This window comes from Macaca thibetana, chromosome 2 (genome assembly GCF_024542745.1).
Source record: "Macaca thibetana thibetana isolate TM-01 chromosome 2, ASM2454274v1, whole genome shotgun sequence".
NCBI classification, from domain to species: domain Eukaryota; kingdom Metazoa; phylum Chordata; class Mammalia; order Primates; family Cercopithecidae; genus Macaca; species Macaca thibetana.
In genome coordinates, this window is record NC_065579.1 from 45,308,891 (window position 1) to 45,328,239 (window position 19,349).

General features: G+C 41.9%; 1 protein-coding gene across 1 annotated transcript in view; it reads right to left on the reverse strand.

Moving 5' to 3' along the window:
- PCOLCE2 (procollagen C-endopeptidase enhancer 2) overlaps positions 1–19,349 on the reverse strand; it is a 79,357-nt gene that overhangs the window by 624 nt on the left and 59,384 nt on the right. The window contains exons 6-8 of the mRNA XM_050778148.1: positions 11,563–11,717; positions 5,430–5,513; positions 2,503–2,670 (exon numbers count right to left, since the gene is read on the reverse strand). Coding sequence (XP_050634105.1) covers positions 2,503–2,670; positions 5,430–5,513; positions 11,563–11,717 — 407 coding nt within the window. The remainder of the gene's footprint in view (positions 1–2,502; positions 2,671–5,429; positions 5,514–11,562; positions 11,718–19,349) is intronic.

Sequence of the window (19,349 nt, forward strand, 5' to 3'; positions counted from 1 at the left end):
TTCTCTATGTATGATGTATGAAACAACTTAGACTGTAAGTTACCTCTAGATAAATGTTCTCTTCTGCAGATGATAAGATTATACATGTATTCCATCCAGGATAAAATCTGAGTTTTCTTGTTGTTGCTTTTTAGAGATGGGGGTCTTGCCATATTCCCTAGGCTGGTCTTGAACTACTGAGCTTAAGCAATTCTCCTGCCTCAGACTCCAAAGTAGTTGGGACTACAGGCACACGCCACTGTGCCTGGATGATAAAATCTGGTTTAAGACTCTCATCAGCAAAAAGCCAAATTCAACTAGTAAGGTATTTCGGCTACGCTCACGCCAGGAAACTGGACTGAGTGGCTAGATCCAGCCATGTCCCGCCCTGCAGTGCTGTTGGTCTGTTGTGGTTCCAAATGCCTGATATGAAGATGGTACCGCATTAACGTGAAAGATTCTCCTTCCTTGAGGGGCCTCCAGGGCTCCATGACGGGCCATCCTCAGATGGCTTCTCAATCCCATCATGTGTCTGGATTTTCCGGGCGTTTGGCAACCAATGATCCACTCTCTTATGTTGCTGTTGTCTTGAACTTTAATCAACATCTCAAACATGTATGCTATGTAAGCTTCTTGAGGGCACAGATGGATCATATACTACTTGCATTTGTACAGTTTCTTGCAAAACATCAATGTCAAGAGTACTTATATTGGTTATACTATGTTTTTATACATGGGTGTGACTGGCTAAGTTAGGCCTAGACTGGGGCCTGAGGTGTTAGGTAACTCTGAATATTTACATTACCTCAGAAATAAATCAGAAAAAAAGGTATGTGTTAATTCCTCCTTTAATCTCCCTTTCCCCTGGTATGTCATAGAGAAAATGTGTCCTTTTTCTCTTGCATTTTCCTGTGTGGGTTGACTTTGTCATCACAGCGGTCTGTGAGAGTCTGGGCAAGCAATGCTGCCTCAAGGCTGAAGTGCTAGCAGCATTATGAGACCTTATAGAACCTTGAGGTGCAACATCTGCTGTTCTGGCAGTTCTGGAAAGAAATTTCTCTTTTACAGAGCCTTTGTGATTCTCTCTGGAGAGTCAACATGAGGCTACTAGCCTCCTGACTTTTCTGAACAATCTGAATTCACAGTAAAGGTTGCTTTATTTTTATATATTTTTTTTAGACAGTCTTGCTCTGTCACCCAGGCTGGAGTGCAGTGGTGTGATCATGATTCACTGCAGCCTCGACCTACTAGGTTCAAGGCATCCTCCTGCCTCAGCCTCACGAGTAGCTGGGACCACAGGTGCACACCACCACATCCGGACACATTTTTGATTTTTAGTAGAGAGGAGGTGTCACTATGTTGCCCAGGCTGGTCTCTAACTCTTGGGCTGAACTAATCCTCCCATCTCAGCCTCCTAAATTGCTGGGACGGTAAAGCTTTCTTGAAGTGGATATTCTGTCTCTCTCTCTCTCTCTCTCTCTCTCTCTCTGTGTGTGTGTGTGTGTGTGTGTGTGTGGTTTAGTTTGGTTTCTTGTTCATAACAAGACGAGGAAAGGAATGAGCTGAGGTTGAACTGAGAAATCACGGTATATCACGTGGTGGAATACCAGGCATGATACCATTACAAAGAAAGAGATCTGTCTCTATGTGCTGTTGTGGAAAGATGTCTAGAGCTTATGTAGGGGAAAAATTGCAGAACTTGTGTGTAGTATGATTCCATAAGTGTATATGCCCATGCTTTATATGGATAGAAACTTTCTGGAAGGAACTTTAGAAATAGGGTCTCACTACTTCACCCAGTCTGGTCTCGAACTTCTGGGCTCAAGCAATCCTCCCACCTTGGCCTCCCAAAATGCTGGGATTACAGGCATGAGCTACCATGTCTGGCTGGAAGGAACTTTTCAGAGTACTTCTAGGGAAAGGAAAAGGGTTTCACTTTTAATACTCTTACCTACTTATTTCAACTTTTTAAAAACCATGAAACATATGTTACTTTTATAAGTTGTTAAATATATATTCCTAAAAAGTCATGCGCCTCTAGCTCTAGAGTAACTGTCTGTTTTTCGTAATTTCTTTCAATAAACTCATTCCCATCCATGGACTTAATAGTCCTATCTCTGCAAATGATTCCCAGATCCTTGAGTCTAGCCCAGAGATACCTCGCTCTTCTGAACATCGGGTCTGCATTTCCTGTTGGCTGCTGGATATTTTCTTTAAACCTAGACAGTACTGGCACCTTCAGTGCAATAATCTAAAATCTCTCCACCCTGCACTGCTCTGTGTGTCTGTTGCTTATTGACTCAACTTCAAACACTTCTTTCACTTGTTCATCATGTCCACTACCCCTTCTTCTGCCACAAGTTACAAGCACTTGGATGAGAGCCCAATTCTTCCTGACTCCAAAGGCCTTCCTGCTCTGAAAGAAGTGGGCAACATATTAGCCCTGATTTGACTTCCCTAGACCAACCATGGCATGGAAAATCCATGGCTTGCTCAGAGAGACCCAGTTTTCTCCCTACTCACCTCTTCTGAGGAGAGGGCACTGCTTGCAGACCACAGTGAGCCTGGCACTCATGTTCTTGCCCGCCTGCTGAATCGCCAAATTTCCCTCTTTGTAGATGTTGATGATCGAGACTGTGGCGTGCAAACTCCCACCACGAGTGACGGTTGTGATGACAGTGCCGGCTAATACTGCAGAAGAAAACATTTTGAAATGATGTGACGGTGAAGACAAATGCAAGCAGAAGTTACATTCTTCTAAGTTTCAGACACGAAACATTTTAATGTTAAAGAAAAGGCCCTCATAGAGGTTTCACATTTGCTTCTGTACATTTGTCACCAAAATGCAGGTTGGAGCTGTCATGTTACCCTGGTTGTTGGGGACTGATAACTAGAAGAGAAGCCTAAATACTTGCCACACTGCGGTCCATTGCCAAGGCTGAAACTCTTTAAAATGTTTTATCCAACATGTGGTTGATTGTCAGATAGGGCATAGTCTGGCTTATGAGGCTCTACCTGTGAATGCTTGTATCTGTAGAGGCAGCGCCATGCTAAGAGATTGCGCAATGGGGGTTTGGGCCACTAAGATGTGAGTCTTTGAGTCGGTGTGGGTGTGTAGCCAGCTTTCTGTGTTCTCCTCACCCTTCTCTGTAGCTGTCCTTTCTTCCTGAACTCTTGTTCATTCCCTGAGTCCTCACCTCTGTCTAATTATCAGTAAAGCTCTGTCTTCTGTGGTCTATTCTCTTTCTTATCCACTCTGTTTATTTCATTTAACAAGCTGAAGTATAGAACTGAGGTATTAAACTTTTTGTTAAAAAAAACTCTAGTAGGCCGGGCGCGGTGGCTCACGCCTGTAATCCCTGCACTTTGGGAGGCCGAGATGGGCGGATCACGAGGTCAGGAGATCGAGACCATCCTGGCTAACACGGTGAAACCCCGTCTCTACTAAAATACAAAAAAAAAAATTAGCCAGGCGCGGTGGCGGGCGCCTGTAGTCCCAGCTACTCGGGAGACTGAGGCAGGAGAATGGCGCGAACCCGGGAGGCGGAGCTTGCAGTGAGCCGAGATGGTGCCACTGCACTCCAGCCTGGGCGACAGAGTGAAGACTCCGCCTCAAAAAAAAAAAAAAAAAAACTCTAGTAAAATTCAGTTGATTTTCATTACGTAATCCCCTGTTTTTCCATCAGACACTCTGAGAAAAGTCTCTCTTTAGAGCCACAGATGGAAAGATGCTGTCTTTCTCACGGAGGTGCTTCCGGCATTCTGGGGGCTTGAGTGAGGACAGTTCCTCGTGGTGCAGGACTTGCAGTGAATATGGTTTTGTTTGTTTGTTTGTTTGTTTGTTCTGAGACGGAGTTTCACTCTTGTTGCCCAGGCTGGAGTGCAATGGTGTGATCTTGGCTCACCACAACCTCCGCCTCCCGGGTTCAAGCAATTCTCCTGCCTCAGCCTCCCAAGTAGCTGGGATCACAGGCATGAGCCACCACACCCAGCTAATTTTGCATTTTCAGTAGAGACAGGGTTTCTCCATGTTGGTCAGGCTGGTCTCAAACTCCCAACCTCAGGTGATCCGCCTGCCTCGGCCTCCCAAAGTGCTGGGATTACAGGTGTGAGCCACCTCACCTGGCCTGAATACATTTTTTTTACCAGCCTTGTCCTTCCTAGAAAAATCAGCAGCAGTTCCTAGTTATTGTGACAACCAAAAAAATGCAGTAATCTAACATGTCTACCACTCCCCAGGGAACCATTACCAGCCCTGGTTGAGAACCAGTGGCTGGTGATAGATTTGGTCATTTTGCCATGTAAGTGGTCACATTAATGGAATAAATCAAGTTTTGGACTGGGTTAATCTGACTCCTTCAGAATAAAGTGAACACTCACTGCTTAGGCAGTGTGCAATGTTCATAAAGTCAGAATTCCTATGATGCTTTACGTTGATCCTGTGTGATGAGTGTTCACTGCAAAATTCAGTGTATAGTCAGGTGGAATCAGTGGCTCCCAAGACACAGGGAGGGAGACTTCCTGAAGCACCTCCTACAGAAGAGTAAACCGGACGTGGTAGCAATTACACGTGGCGTTGCTTTCAGTTTTATGCCAGTTATTTGAATTGCAGCATGTGAACTCTAGTAAGGCTTAGGGCCCCAGAGTCTTCAGTGTCTTCACACTTCACTATGATACAGCTCGTCTGGACTACAGAAGTCACTTCAAGGCACAGAAAAAGCAAGCAAAGCCTCTCTGGGGAAGTTTGGTTTGGGGAAACCTATTTAGACCATAGCAACTTGCTCTTCCTGATCAGATTTGTCTTAAATGTTCCTTTTAAGCCACTTAAAAAATAACCGAGATAATTAAGTTTTGTATCTTTTGCTCTTAAGTAGCTTTCATAGATGGTGCAATTTTTCCATTGGAAAAACTCTTAAAAATTCTAAATCTTTAAAGAATACCTCCTCAGGTTCCAGTTTGTAAGAGTTTCCAAATGGACTCCAGATTTCCAACTTTTGCTTCAGTACTTTGGAAAGGCAGTACAGGGGAAATACTTGAATTTCTTCTGAGAGAGGCCAGCTTCTGAATATAAGCTTGGGTATGTTTCTAATTTACTTAAGTTGAAGTACAGATGTGTGAAAAAATACTCTGCATATGAAAAATATGTAAGGAAAAAAGTATATAGGTTTTTATGCAGGAATAGTCAGCCAGAATACGCAGTGTGGCAGTACCATGTAACAAGACCCAAATTATTAAACTTATATGAAAAAAAGTATATTTTCTAAATCCATATTTTTCTCAGCTGTGAAATCTAACAATTTGACCATTCTCGTGTACAGGCAGGTATTTTCTTGGATAAACGAGTGGTGTTACTGACCCTTCGCCATAAATTCATAGGAATTCCTTTGAGATGAAGCATGCAGCCTCAAGTTTCTGGTTAAAGAGAAAAAGACTGGCTTTTTTTTTCTTACCAAAGTCACTTGAACAATAGTTGCCCTCCAGAGTCCCGGTCCGTCTACACTTTTGTTGACACAGGACCACAGTAGGCTTTAAATCTTAATTCAAAGAAGACATAAGTTTTAGGAAAAATGAATTCAAGCATAACTGGTCTTTAGTTCTGAATCCACCCATTTAAACTTATCATTTATTTCCCTGAGCCACCAATCTATCACTGCGAAGAAAAAATTTAAAACCATGCAAAATACGTTCTCCATGCTACCAACTACTGCTGTAATTTCGCCAGGGCAACTCAATACTCTCTAATGAATTTTAAACCTGAGATCAAAGATAGCACAAATGTAGCCCTGTTCTCTTCTTCCTTTGTATAAAACTAACACTATAAGAAAATATAGACATACTCTGAGTGTGTGCCCTGTTTAGAAAATCCCAGAACAACAAATTGGAACTCACAGAATGTAGCTTAATCCCTCACTTTACAAAAGGAATCCTGGGGTGTTCCCCTGAGGACGTCCTTAAAATATGCAATTGCCTCAACATGAGTGGTATAGGTTTAAAGTGTGTTACATGTGTAATTAGATGCAACCAATCACTAAATACTTATTTTGAGCCTGGCACTGGCTATAAGGGTCTTAAGAACTAAGAAGCAGACAAATTTAAAAGTAAACCAAATAGACAAAACACAGCAGTTCTTAAGTACGAGTAAGTACGGGTGATGCTGCCCCCAGTAGGCATCTGGCAATATCTAGAAACATTTCTGGTTATCACAACTAGAGGGTGCTGCTAGCATCTAGTGGGTAAATGCCAGAGACGCTGCTCATATCCCACAGAGAAAAGGACAGTCCCCGCAATACAGAAGGATCTGGCCCAAAATATAAATAGTGCCAAGGCTGAGAAACTCTGGGTTAACAACGTGAAAATAGTTCATCCTCATAATCATCTTAAAAGTGTTTCAAAAATAGTTGCTAATTATTTCTTTCTGTGTGACAATATGCTAGGAAAAACTAAACAGAACCACGATAACAGAATTGCCCTTGTTGGGTGAATATCCGCAATGGTAATATTGCTCTTCCAACAGGCCCCACCAACTCCTCTGTTAATTTATTATTTATCCGTTTGTTTTGAGATGGAGTCTCGCTCTGGGAGTGGTGTGATCTTAGCTCACTGCAAGCTCTGCCTCCCGGGTTCAAGCGATTCTCTTGCCTCAGCCTCCAGAGTAGCTGGGTATACAGGTGTGCACCACCACACATGGTCAATTTTTGTATTTTTAGTAGAGACTCGGGTTCGCCATGTTGGCCAGGCTGGTCTTGAACTGCTGACCTCAGGTGATTTGCCTGCCTTGGCCTCCTAAAGTGCTGGGATTATAGGCGTAAGCCACAGCGCCCAGCCTGTACCCCCTACTTAACTCCAAAAAGAATCTGAAGCAGATAGCAATATTAAAACATATGTAATTTAATGTTAAAATACATACAATAGCTTACATATGCATTTTTAAAAAGAGAGACACACAGAAAGAGCTCAGAAGATGCTTGGAAGGGAAGAGTCACACCACTGTTCCAGAAGTTGGGAAACTCACTTCAGCTGTAAATTTACAGAATTAAATTTACTCCATTAACCGAGTCAAAAAGTTGTGGTGTCGCTGATGGCGAGCCCTTTCCCGGGCCCACTGGGAACCAGCTGCTTCTCAGCCTCAGAAGGTCAGTCTGGAAGTGGGGTGAGTGTCCCACATGCCCTTCTCCCGCTTTGGTGGGGCCTGCTGTCTGGCCTGCAAGTTACTGGCTCTCTCCTTCCCCTCCTCATTTTAACTGTCACCTGTCTCCTTGCCCTTCACTCACAAAGCTGGTCCCCGGTTCTCGGCCCTCCCTGGCTGTGTTCCCGAGATGGTTTCTGTGGGTTCACCCTCCCATGCCTGATCCCACAGTCCCGCGGCCTCATCTACGCCAGGGACTTTCCTAGACACTCAGTTCCGGCCTCGGATGTCTTCATGCTATGGCTGTTCATTGTCAGTCTGTCAAATTTAGACATGCTGGCATCCAGCGTTCTCCCCTTCAAGCTTATTTATTTAATTACTCTATGACTACGTTTTCTTCCATCTTTGATGGTTCAGCACATTGGCTGCTCTCATTTTTCCCAACCCATCAACCCTGGCCTGTCTTTACCTCCTCAGCAATTTGATTTCATTTCCATGGTCCATTATTTCAATCATTTTCTACACAATGCCTTAAGGTCCCTTCCCCTGTCCTTCAGCCCTGTATGAATCTGCAGAGACACCTGTTTTTCCTGTGCCTGCCCTCAGACAACTGATTACACAAATGGGCCTTCGGCAGAGTGACAGGCTGGAGATCAGCCTGCTCTCCGAGTTCCACAGCGGTTGTTCAAATTCTTTCTCATTCTCCTAACCTCCCGTGCTGCCACTCCCTTCTCCCTCTCAGAGGTGACCCTGCCTATTTTCCAGGAAGAAGAGAAGCATAGCAGAAAATGTCCTCCAGATCCCCACCAAACCTCCAAGTCATCTTTATACCATCTCTCTTCCTCCTCCGAGAGAGGGGCCACCTCCTCCGACCTGGAGTTGTGTCTTCTGTGAGTCCTCTGGAGCCAGCCCCTCGCACCTTTATTGAAACTTTCCTTCTCAGTTTATTGCTTCCGTCTGCCATTGCCTTCTTCTTCTTTGCTAGTTACTCCCATCAACATAAGCAGCTTTAAGACTCTCAAAGCCTCTCCTTCTTCTTTAAGGCCGAACTTGGGGAATGAGCTACTGAATTTCCTATTTCAATCTGCCGTGTTCCACACTCCCCTCAGCACACACTGTCCGGGTTCTGCCAGCACAACGCCACTTACATAGATTGTGCTGCCATCTCCAGTAGCCTCCATGTCATGAAACCAAATGGAAACATTGTAGTCCTCCCTTATTGGAAGTCTCACCAACGCTTGACTCACTGATCACTCCCTTTTGAAACATTCCCTTCCACCACTTTCAGCTTTCAGGACACATCTTCCCAGTTCTCCTCCCTCCTCCCTCGCCACTCCTTTTCAGTCTCCTTGGCCAGTGTAACCTTCTCTTTTAAAAGCTGTAAGTTACTAGAGGGTTAATCTCAGCTCCTCTCCTCCTCCTGCCCTCAATCTCTCTCTAGGTCATCTCGTTCTTGATCATTGTTTCAACTATCTATGTATTGATGACTCCTAAATTTTTTTTTGTTTATTTTGGCATAAAGACAAACTTTATTGGGCCCCTCAGCACTAGTTCTCTTTCTCCTGCACGGTCTTGGTTCCCCAGAGACGTCCAGTCTGGCGGGCAGCAGTGAGATCCACTTTGCAGCCAGCAGGGTCATCTCTGCAGACGGTGGAGGGCTTGCCGATGTGCTGGTGGTTGCCGCCTCCAAAAGGATGCTCCATAGGGTTCATGGCCACATCCCATACTCGTGGCCAGCAGTTCCCCTTTGCCTTATATTTGTGGTAGGCTCAGCCAGCCTTCAAGATGGGTTTGTCAATTCGGCAACCTCCAGCCACCACACCAACCACAGCTCTGTTGGCTGAGAAGATAACCTTCTTGGAGCCAGAGGGCAGCTTCACACGGGTCTTCTTGGTCTCAGAGTTGTGGGAGATAATGGTGGCATAGTTCCCAGATGCCCAGGACAGCTTGCTACGGCCTCCAGGCTTCTCCTCCAGGCAGCACACGATCATACCCTCAGGCATGGTGCCCACAGGGAGCATACTGCCAATGTTGAGTTGGGCCTTCTTGCCGCAATACAAACTAGTCCGTGTGAATGCCCTCAGCAGCAGTGAACAGCTCCACCCACTTCTTTAACCGGTAAGGATCCCAGAAGACCACCTTGGCTAGGGGCACGTTGTGGCCCGGGTTGTGGGTGATGGGTCACTCTTAAATTTAAATCTGGCTTAAATCTTTCTTTTGGATGGCCGGGCGTGGTGGCTCAGGCCTGTAATCCCAGCACTTTGGGAGGCCGAGGAGGGTGGATCAGCTGAGGTCAGGAGTTCGAGACCAGCCTGACCAACATGGAGAAACCCCGTCTCTACTAAAAATACAAAATTAGCCGGGCTTGGTGGCACATGCCTGTAATCCCAGCTACTCGGGAGGCTGAGGCAGGAGAATCACTTGAACCTGGGAGGTGGAGGTTGCGGTGAGCTGAGATCGTGCCACTGCACTCCAGCCTGGGCAACAAGAGTGAAACTCCGTCTCAAAACAAAAAAAAAAAAAAATCTTTCTTTTGGTCTGGAGACCCATGTATCCCTATGCTAGTATATCCACTGGAAAATCTCACAGACACCTCAAACCCAACAAAGCCACTGCCTAATTTATAAATCCACCTCCAAATCCAGTTCTCTACCTCAGTGAACAGTGGCAGTATCACCCCAGCTGGGCAAGCCTGGGACCTGGGAGGTATTCCTGACACCTCCCTGACCTCCCTAGTCCAATGAATCACCAAGGCCTGTCACTGTCTCCCTCTCATCTCTTGACTCTCTTTGAATTTGTGCCGTAGCACAGTTCACCTGGACCAGCACGAGATTCTGATGACCCACTGGACTTCTACGATTCATTCACCTGGCAGTGGCCACAGTGATCTTTGTAAAATGTGAAACTAATCCTGAACTTTGCTTAAACCCATCAACAGCGTCCCCCACACATAGGATAAAAGCAAAAATACTTAGAGCATAGGAGAGAGTTGGCAAGGCCTGAAGATGAAACTAGAAAGAGAGGCTGGGGACAAAGTGTGAAGGGTCTGACATACCACGGGAAGGGGTTTGGGCTCCCATGTGGTCCAATCTGGTAGTCACTAGTCACATGAGGCTTTTCAATTTTAAATTCATTAAAATTAAATTAGAAATTCAGCTCCCCAATATCATAGCCACATTTTAAGTGCTCACGGTGGCTGCCATATTGGATAGCATAGCTGTAGACTATACATTTAATGGAAGAACAACATGGTCTACACGGTGTGATGGGAGCGGGGCGGGGCATGAGGTCGGGAGAAAAGACAGAGGGTATCAAAGATGACCCTGAGTGAGGCTACTGATGCTGCGGACGTGCTTGGGAAAATAAGTGGAGAAGTAGGTTTGAGGCAGAAAATAGTGTGATAAAAACAAGTTTGTATATGCTTTCATTTAAACAGCTACAGTCACATTGTGTCCAGGAGAGAATTACAAATCCATGCTTGCGATTTCAGAGAAAGTTCAGGATGGAGATAAAAGCAGGGGAACCACTAGCTCAATGAGTGTGACCAGATAATTCACTAGAAAGAACATGGACACCAAGGCTTATTGAGCTGAGCTGGAGAAATACAGCAGTTACAATGAGGCAGTACACGTCCATACCACACGGTGGCGCACTTGCGGAATGAGAGGAAACGTTAGACCCAGAGGCGCCTGCCTGTACTCAGCCCCAGCCTGAGTGTACATGGAAAATGGGGGCAATAAAGCTGGGCTTATTTCAGCCTATTTTATATCTTAACCTTCAGTCTTTCCTTCCTGCTTTTCCCCTTCCTCCCTAGATTTGGATTTTTAGATCTGAGGCCTGAAATCCCAGGGGGTGGAGCTGATAGGCCAGGTACTAGCTACAGAGACCCTGCCTCCCTACATCAAGTCTCAGCACCCAGGCCAGTTTCCCAACCAGCCTCTGTACTTCGTTGAATATTGTTGTTTAATTTACTCCGATTTGAAAATAAATAAATAAATAAATAACATTTTACATGACATTTCACTGAGAAGCAAAAAAAACAAAAAACAAACAAAAAAATCAAAACCAAACATTGGCAGACTATGAAAAACAGACAGCAAGGCCCTAAAACTTCAACCTAAAATATCACAATTCTATGTAATAAAAAGCAAACAACAATTTTGTCAGTTCCGGAAATGGAAACCTAGGCTTAGAATGATCTCTGCTTATAACAGGCTTCCTAGTCATTGTTCAATGGTCATAATTTTCTTACCTGATATTTAAAAACTATTAGCTTATAAGCATTCTTACCTCCTATACCTTTCTTTCATTAATGCAGTCATATTATTCTCTTACCAAAGCTTTCATCCTATTTAACTTTAATTTCAAGTATCTTTCTCTTATTTTTTTTCTACTTTAAAAGAATTCTTCTTATACTCCTAAAGTTTTTGCACAAACTTCCAAACAGAAAAACTTACCTGTGGTTACAGGGAATGTGGTGGTGACAGGCTGTGCTGTAGTTGCAGGCAGTTTTTTTGGCCTGAATTTGTAGTGACCAATAAACCCATCTGCAGTTAAACTTAAGTCTGATAAAAACTGAATAAGAAGTTCATTTCTCTCAGATACAATTGGCCTAAAAAAAGAAAAATGTGTTTTTAAACATATACATAAATACTTAAAAGTGGTGCCTCTCTGAAAATGTAAAATTTTCTAGTTTTCCATACTTCTGACAATAGAATTACCAGTTGTTTAAACTTAAAAGTTAAAACGCTTAAAAATACCAATTCTAATACCTAACATTTACTGAGTGTTTGCACAGCTAGGCACTGTGCTTTATGTGAATTGTCACATTCCACCTTCACAACAACCCTATTTTTATCTCTTTTTTATGGAATAGGCAACTGAAGTTCAGAGAGTTCAAGTGATTTATTCAAGGCCCTACAGCTAGTATGTTGGGAGAGTCAGAAGTTGAACCCAGGACCAGATAACTCCTGCCACAGAGACTGTGGCAGACACTGGGACATGGCTGGTTTTCAAAAAGCACCTTATGATTTGCCTGATTGGGAAAAGGCAGATTCTTTGAACTAAGACTCTTGCATTCAAGCTGGCCTGGGTTTGCCATATGTTGGCTACAGAGCATAAAATGAACAAATCTGGTGAACAAATTCCCACACCCTGTAAAGACGAAGCCAGAGGGATTAACTCAGTGGGCTGATTATCTTTTCTATCCACTCTGGGCTAAGAAAGCCATGCAAAGGACTTCCATTTCATTTTCAATGGCAGTTCTTAGGTATGCCTGAAATGGAAGCATTTCTATTATAATCTCCATTAGCAAAATGCTGCAAAGGAAAAAAAAGAAAGTGATGAATGTGTTTTGGTGTTCATGAACGGCATCATGGATTAAGAGCTCTAATTTTAGGAGCTTCCTGGTTGGCTGGCACTAAAGATTAAGTGGAAATGATAACTGAGGCTCGAAAGCTCTCTTAAATCTTAGGGGATTACTACATTACACAAGATCGTTTCATTTAAGGTTTGCTATTGTTATTTACACAATGGTAAAAAAAAAATGCTGTCTGATGAATTCTGTTTAAAAACTAGAAGTAGAAAAAAGTTAACAAGTTATTTAAATGAATTACCCAGTGGTTTGACTGAACACCTTTTTGAGACATCTTCTCAGCCAATCACTTCTTACGCATCGTGGACAGCAAATAATAAGGCACCTCTTTTGTTTTTTTTTCCTACTGTCAGCTATGCTGAGTGGGGTTGGGTGGCAGAGAGGGTAGATCTACCTGACCCAACCAGTTAGAAAAATTGCATGATCTTTTCCATCCTGAATATAACCTTCTGAGCCAGGGGATGGGATGAATCAAAAAGTGAACTTTGTGATCTACAGTTATAGCTTACTATGGATTGACTACTTATCTCCTCCAAAACTCATGTTGAAATTTAATGCCCAGTGGAGCAGTATTGAGAAATGGAACCTTTAAGAGGTGACTGGGTCATGAGGGCTCTGCCCTCAAGAATGGATTCATCCATTCATAGATTAATGGATAAGTGGGCTAATGGATTAATGGGTAATCACAGGAGTGGGACTGATGGCTTTATAAGACGAGAGACCTGAATGAGCACGCTCTGCCCCCCTTGCCATGGGATGCCCTGTGCCACATGGGGACTTTGCGAAGGGTCCCCACCAGCAAGAAGGCTCTCCCCAAATGTGGTCCCTTGACCTTCGACTTCTCAGCCTCCATAACTATAATAAAGAAATTACTTTTCTTTATAAATTACTCAGTTTCAGGTATTCTGTTACAGGCAACACAAAACGGACTAAGACAGTTCCAGCCACAAAAGTGATCAGGTTATTTAAATAATGCTTCTGAGATTCAAGCCTTTTATGAAAATATTCTATCATGCTTTTGAAAAACACTTCCATTAAATAAAAACAATGCACTAAACACAATTCTCACCTACAATTACAAATAAAACATGTTAATTTTGTTTAAATAAAATTACAAAAAAAGTACTTATAAGCAGCAAAGGAAAGACTCAATCAGGTCAGCCTTCTAGACACGATGTTATAATTATATGATCATTCACTGCCTTTTCTATTGGAAACTGAATTTTCTCAAGGAATAGTATTTTAGGAACAAAGACATATTTTTGTTCTGCTGCAACTGAGCTTTAGGATAAATGTGACAGAACCACAGTGCCACAAATGTACTGGGGGCCATGTTACATCTGCAAATTGTTATAAATCACTAGGCAGATAAGAGGAAATTTCACTTAGATCCACTCTACACTGGCAATTCCAAGAACGGACTGAGATGCTGTTTCATGTCGTATAGAGCCAGTTACTGTTAGCTGGCTCAGTTATCATTCCATAGCCATCCTGTCCTTCAGTCACTACAGCCAACCAAACACGATGTCCTGCCAATTTTGCCTCCTAAATATTTCTTGATCCACATCCTCCTCTTCATCTCTACCACCCTTCTCTACCTCCTCAACTTTACCTGAACCATTGCAACAGCCTCCAAACTAGCCTCCCTGCTCACCTTGTCTAGGACGGGGGTTCTAGAGCCTCTGGTCCTGTCATGCCTGGCTTAAATTCAGTTGAGCGTTACCATCTCTGCAGCACACGGAAGCCAACTCAACCCTCCTGCCTCATCTCTATAGAGGCCCCAACTCAAGGTTTTGTCTGGATAATAACATACATCTCTCCTGTGTATCTTTATTAATGGAGTTACCTCTGCTTGAGATGAGCCTGTCCTCCCTGCTCTAACTCCAACTCTTCCTTCAAGACTCATCTTCGAGAGGCACACTCTCCTTTCAAAAGCTCTCCCTAATCACTTGTCCAGACTGGGCCAAAGAACTCAGAAACCCACCCAGGACATTCATTAGCCAATTTACTTATCTGCCTGGTTTTGTTCCCTCCCAGTACTTATCTTTGCAGTTTGAATTTATCTTTGTATTCCAGGTGCCCAGCACCTAGCTGGGGAGTAATCAATATTTCTGAACAGAATTCAATGGCATTGATCTACATTGAATCAAACCAAGTATGATGGGGTGCCGTCTACCTATCCCCAGTGCTCCTCCTGTTCATATTGTAACAGGGAAAAGCTCCCCAAACAGGTTTTCTCATTTTCTGCACTGCTCTAACCCAGAAGTATTCTAACTGTGAAAAATATCCCTCTGGATAGAAGTGTTAGTCGGTGAGCCAGCAGCCAAGCTCTTCCAGTCAAACCCCTGGTAAATGAGTGACACTCAACAGCGGCCGCCGGTGCCGCCCCTCCTCCACCCTCGTGGAGGCAGCCACTACCCTGAATTTTGTGCTTCTCATTTTCTTGTTTTTAGCTATAGGTTTATCACACACATATGCATCACTATGCGATATGTTGTATAGGTCTGCATGTTTTTAAACGTCATAAATGAAAGGGTATGGTGTGCATTTTTCTTTTCTTTTTGGTTTTATGTTTTTGAGACAAGGTCTCACTCTGTCGCCCAGGCTGGAGTGTAGTGGCGTGGTCTTGGCTCACTGCAACTTCTGTCTTCCAGGTTCAATGGATCCTCCCACCTCAGCCTCCCAAGTAGCAGGGATTACAGGCAGACATGCACTACCAGGTGACATTAATTGTTTTGTATTTTTAGAGACAGGGTTTTACCATGTTACCCAGGCTGGTCTCGAACTCCTGAGCTCAATGATCCACCCGCCTCGGCCTCCCAAAGTGCTGGGATTGCAGGCATGAGCCACAACGCTCAGCCTTTTTTCTTTTTTAATTAAAAAAAAAAAAGCTCATTCAACATTATAACTGTTTTTTATAACATATTAAAAAAATTCAACATTATGAGATTCATTCAGTGTTTTCATTGCTATATAGCGTGCACTATAACACAATTTAAAAATTCTCTTGCTGATAAACATTGGGCTATTTACTGTCTCCCACCCTCATTACAAACCATATTGCTGAGAACATTCGTGTATATGTCTTGCGGTGCAAAAGTGGTCATACCAATTTACACACCTTTCAAAGGTTTATTTACTATGCAGTTTTCTTCTTTTGGGAATGCCTTTTCATGTCTTTTACCCCCCCCTTTTTTTTTTCCTACTGGGTGGTCATCTTTTCCTTATTAATTTTTAGGATTTCTTAATACATTCTGGAACCTAGGCCTTTGTCAAATGTATGTTATAAATGTTTCCATCTGTGCCTTTTCTTCTCCCTCTCTTTCAGGTAGATTCTGATGAACAGAAATTCTCATCTAAGTTTCTCATTTCAGTTTCTAATCCATCTGTCACTGATTTTTTTGTGTGATATTAGCTATGAATGTAACTTCATTTTTCCATATGAATAAAAATAGTCTAGGCCCCATTTTTCAATGAGGCCATCCTTTTCCTGCTGACTGATGGTTCTCTGTGACAGGCCCAATCCGCAGATACACGTGGATATGTTTCTGGCATCTCCTTGTTGTTTAATTAGCCAGTCTGCCCATCACTCTTTTAAAACCACACTGTCTTAATTACAACATCTTTCTGATAAGGTTCCATACATCGTAAAGCAAGTCTTCCTGCCAGGTTCTTCTCCTTCAGAACTGTCTTACTTTTGCCCCCTTCTTCCTATCCCCTTGCAATCCCATGCACATTTTAGAATTAGACTGCTAGGCTTAATGGAAAACCATTTTTAATATTTTTAAATGATATTGACTCTTCCTATTCATGAGCATTGTATATAGCTCCATTTATTTAGGTCTTTTAAAATATATTTTAGCAAGGTTTTATAATTTTCCCTATTAAGGCACATTTTTATACTTATTCCTGAGCAACATTTTTAGTGCTTTTAAAATAGTATATGTTTAAAATATATAAACTTTTAAGTTCAAGCTATTTAAGAAAAAATATTTGTGAATAAAATGATGTTTCCATTATAAGTCCACAAGTCACACTTTAATCTGGTAAGGTACAAAGTTAAATTAATAAAGTTTCTAAATTCAAACCAACCTTGAATTCCTAGTCACAGAGTATTTTTTCATACATTGCTAAATTTGGCCTGCCAAGTTTTTGTTTCAAGATTTCTTTTATATCATACTGATAAATGAGACTGGTCTCTAATATTCTTTTCTTATACTGTCCTTACCTTGTTTTTGGTGTCAGGTTCATACTAGCTTTATAAAATTAGAGGTGGAACAATCACTATTTTTCTCTGGAAGATTCTGTGCAGTATTAGAAATGTCTGTATCTCAAATATCTGTCAGAACTTTTCCTTCCTTGACAGGAAAACCTCTAACTACTGATTAAATGTCTTTAGTGATCATTTGGCAAATATGGCTTTTTCTTTCTCCTGTGTCCATTTTTGCTTGAGAAAACTAGTTTCTCCAGTTGCTGGATGTAGTGTTCTCTATTTGTCTATTAGACCAAGCCTGTTCATTGTTTTTCAAATCTTCTACCTCCTAATTTCCCATCTTTCTCTCATTAACAGTTAATCTGTTAATTATTAAAAGAGATGTGTTAAAAATCTCAGCTATAATAATGAACTTTGTAGGTCTGTCTTTCTTAATTTTTTAAATTTTTTTGCTTCATATAATCTTATGTACAAGTTTACAAGTTTACAATTTTACAATTATTACACCTGCCTGATAAACTGGATCTTTTATCATTTATATAGCAACTATTTCTGGTAATGCTTTCTGCCTAAAATTGATTTTTTCCTGATATCAATGAAGCTATGCCAATTTTCCTTCAATTAGTGTTTGCTTCTAATCGTTTTTATATCCTTTTATTTTCAAACTCTGTTTTTATTTTGGGGGATGTGCCTTGTAAACAACATATAACTGGACTTTGTTTTGTTATTTAGTATAACACTGTTTTCTATTAATTATTTGGTCCATTTGTATTTATATTGATTACAGGCATATTTATAGATATACCTGTATGTCTATCTAGATGGCAGATACATTTCTACCATCTTATTTTATGCTTTTTGTCTTTTGAGACAGGGTCTTGCTCTGTCACCCAGGCTGGAGTGCAGTGGCACGATTATAGCTCAGTGCAGCCTCGATCTCTAGGGCTCAAGTGATCCTCCATCTCAGCCTCCTGAGTAGCTGGGACTACAGGTACATGCCACCATTCCCAGTTAATTAAAAAAAAAAAAAATTTGTACAGATGGTATCTTACCATGTTGCCCAGGCTGATGTCATATTCCTGGGCTCAACTGATCCTCCAACCGCAGGCTCTCAAAGTGCTGGGATTATAGGCTTGAGCCACCACGCCTGCTCTGTCATGCTTTTGAAAATATTTCTCATTTTTTCTTTTCTTACTTTCTTTTGCACTGAATTTTTTGTCACTTCATGTTTCCCTCCACTGTTTTGCAAGTTGAAGACCGTATTTCTACTTTTCTCAGAGGTCATTCCAAATTTAACATCCACATTTTCTTTAGCATATTATAAAGTTAATATCTTCACCCTATGCTCAAATTTTCTTTGGAATGCTTCCTTTTGCATGTCAGTCCTTTATTCTGTGATCATTATCTTTCTGCGTCCAGTACATGAGGATGCAGTGAGGGTCTGCTGGTATGTTGTATTATCAAATTTCCTTCAGAATCTCTAGACTGAATTCATTCAAGACATATTTCTCAATTCCCTAATTCTTTCTGTAACTGTCTTATCAGCTATTTGACACAAGTACTAAGTTTCTTGTTTTAAATTATTACATCTCTGTTCTGGGAATTCTATTTGGTTCCTTGTTAAATCTGTTCGATCATTTCTTAAAGATTCTTGTTTCTTAGTCATACTTTCAATGGCCTGTACTTTGTAGGCTATTGATTGACTTTCTTTAAGCACAATGATTTTATATTCTGTATCTAATAATTTTAAGATATATAATCTCTGTGGGTCTGATTATACTGTTTGTTTCTACTGACTCTGTTTATCTTGGCTTTCCTTTCAGTTCTGTGATTTTTTGATTGGGAGTTTACATTCCTTGAAACTTTAAAAGGATTCTGAAGCTTAAGTTCAGATGCATTCTTCCAGAGATTTGTGTTTTCATCTGTCAGCTCCTGTGGGCATTATCAACTTGGAAGCTTTAAACTAAATTCTTGACCTGTTTTTTTGGGGACAGTCAGGTAGTGTAAATTCTAACCCCAAATGTTGGCTGGTGTTTGGTTAGAAATTCTCATCGGAGACTAACTATCCTTTCCTTCACCAAAAGCCAAGGCAAAAACAGCCAGTTTTCCTTATCTCCCTTAAGGAAGAGAGAAAGTTAGCTTACTTACATTGGTGTCACCTTCTCTGGGTCCCTTTTCTATACATGCTGTGGTCTTTGCTCCGACCTCCCCTTGCCTAGACCCCGAGCTTTGTCTCTTGTCCACAAGCACGGTCTGTTAGAATGAAGTGCTGGGCCTCCAGGAACTGGCACATGCCCTGCGGGAGCTGCCACCTTCAGCATGTGCTTCTCTCTCTGGCTTTGGGCTTCTTACTACTTTTGACCTCTGACGAATTCTCTTATTTGTTGCCAACTCAGCAATGCTTTCAAAATTTTTTCTTAAACTTTAAGGAACATTGCTTAGTGTTTATGAAAAGTTTTTAAGGATATCTTATCTTGCATATTGCTAGAAAATGCAACTTGAAATTACTTTTTAAAGGTATTTGGATATGAAGAGGAGAGACATGGAAGAAAAGCTAGAGCAGGACAGAGTCAACAGAATTGATAACTTTTTTTTTTTTTAATTTGGGAGAACTTAGGTTTATAGGCTATGGGGAAGTATAAAAAGGGAGGTAGAGG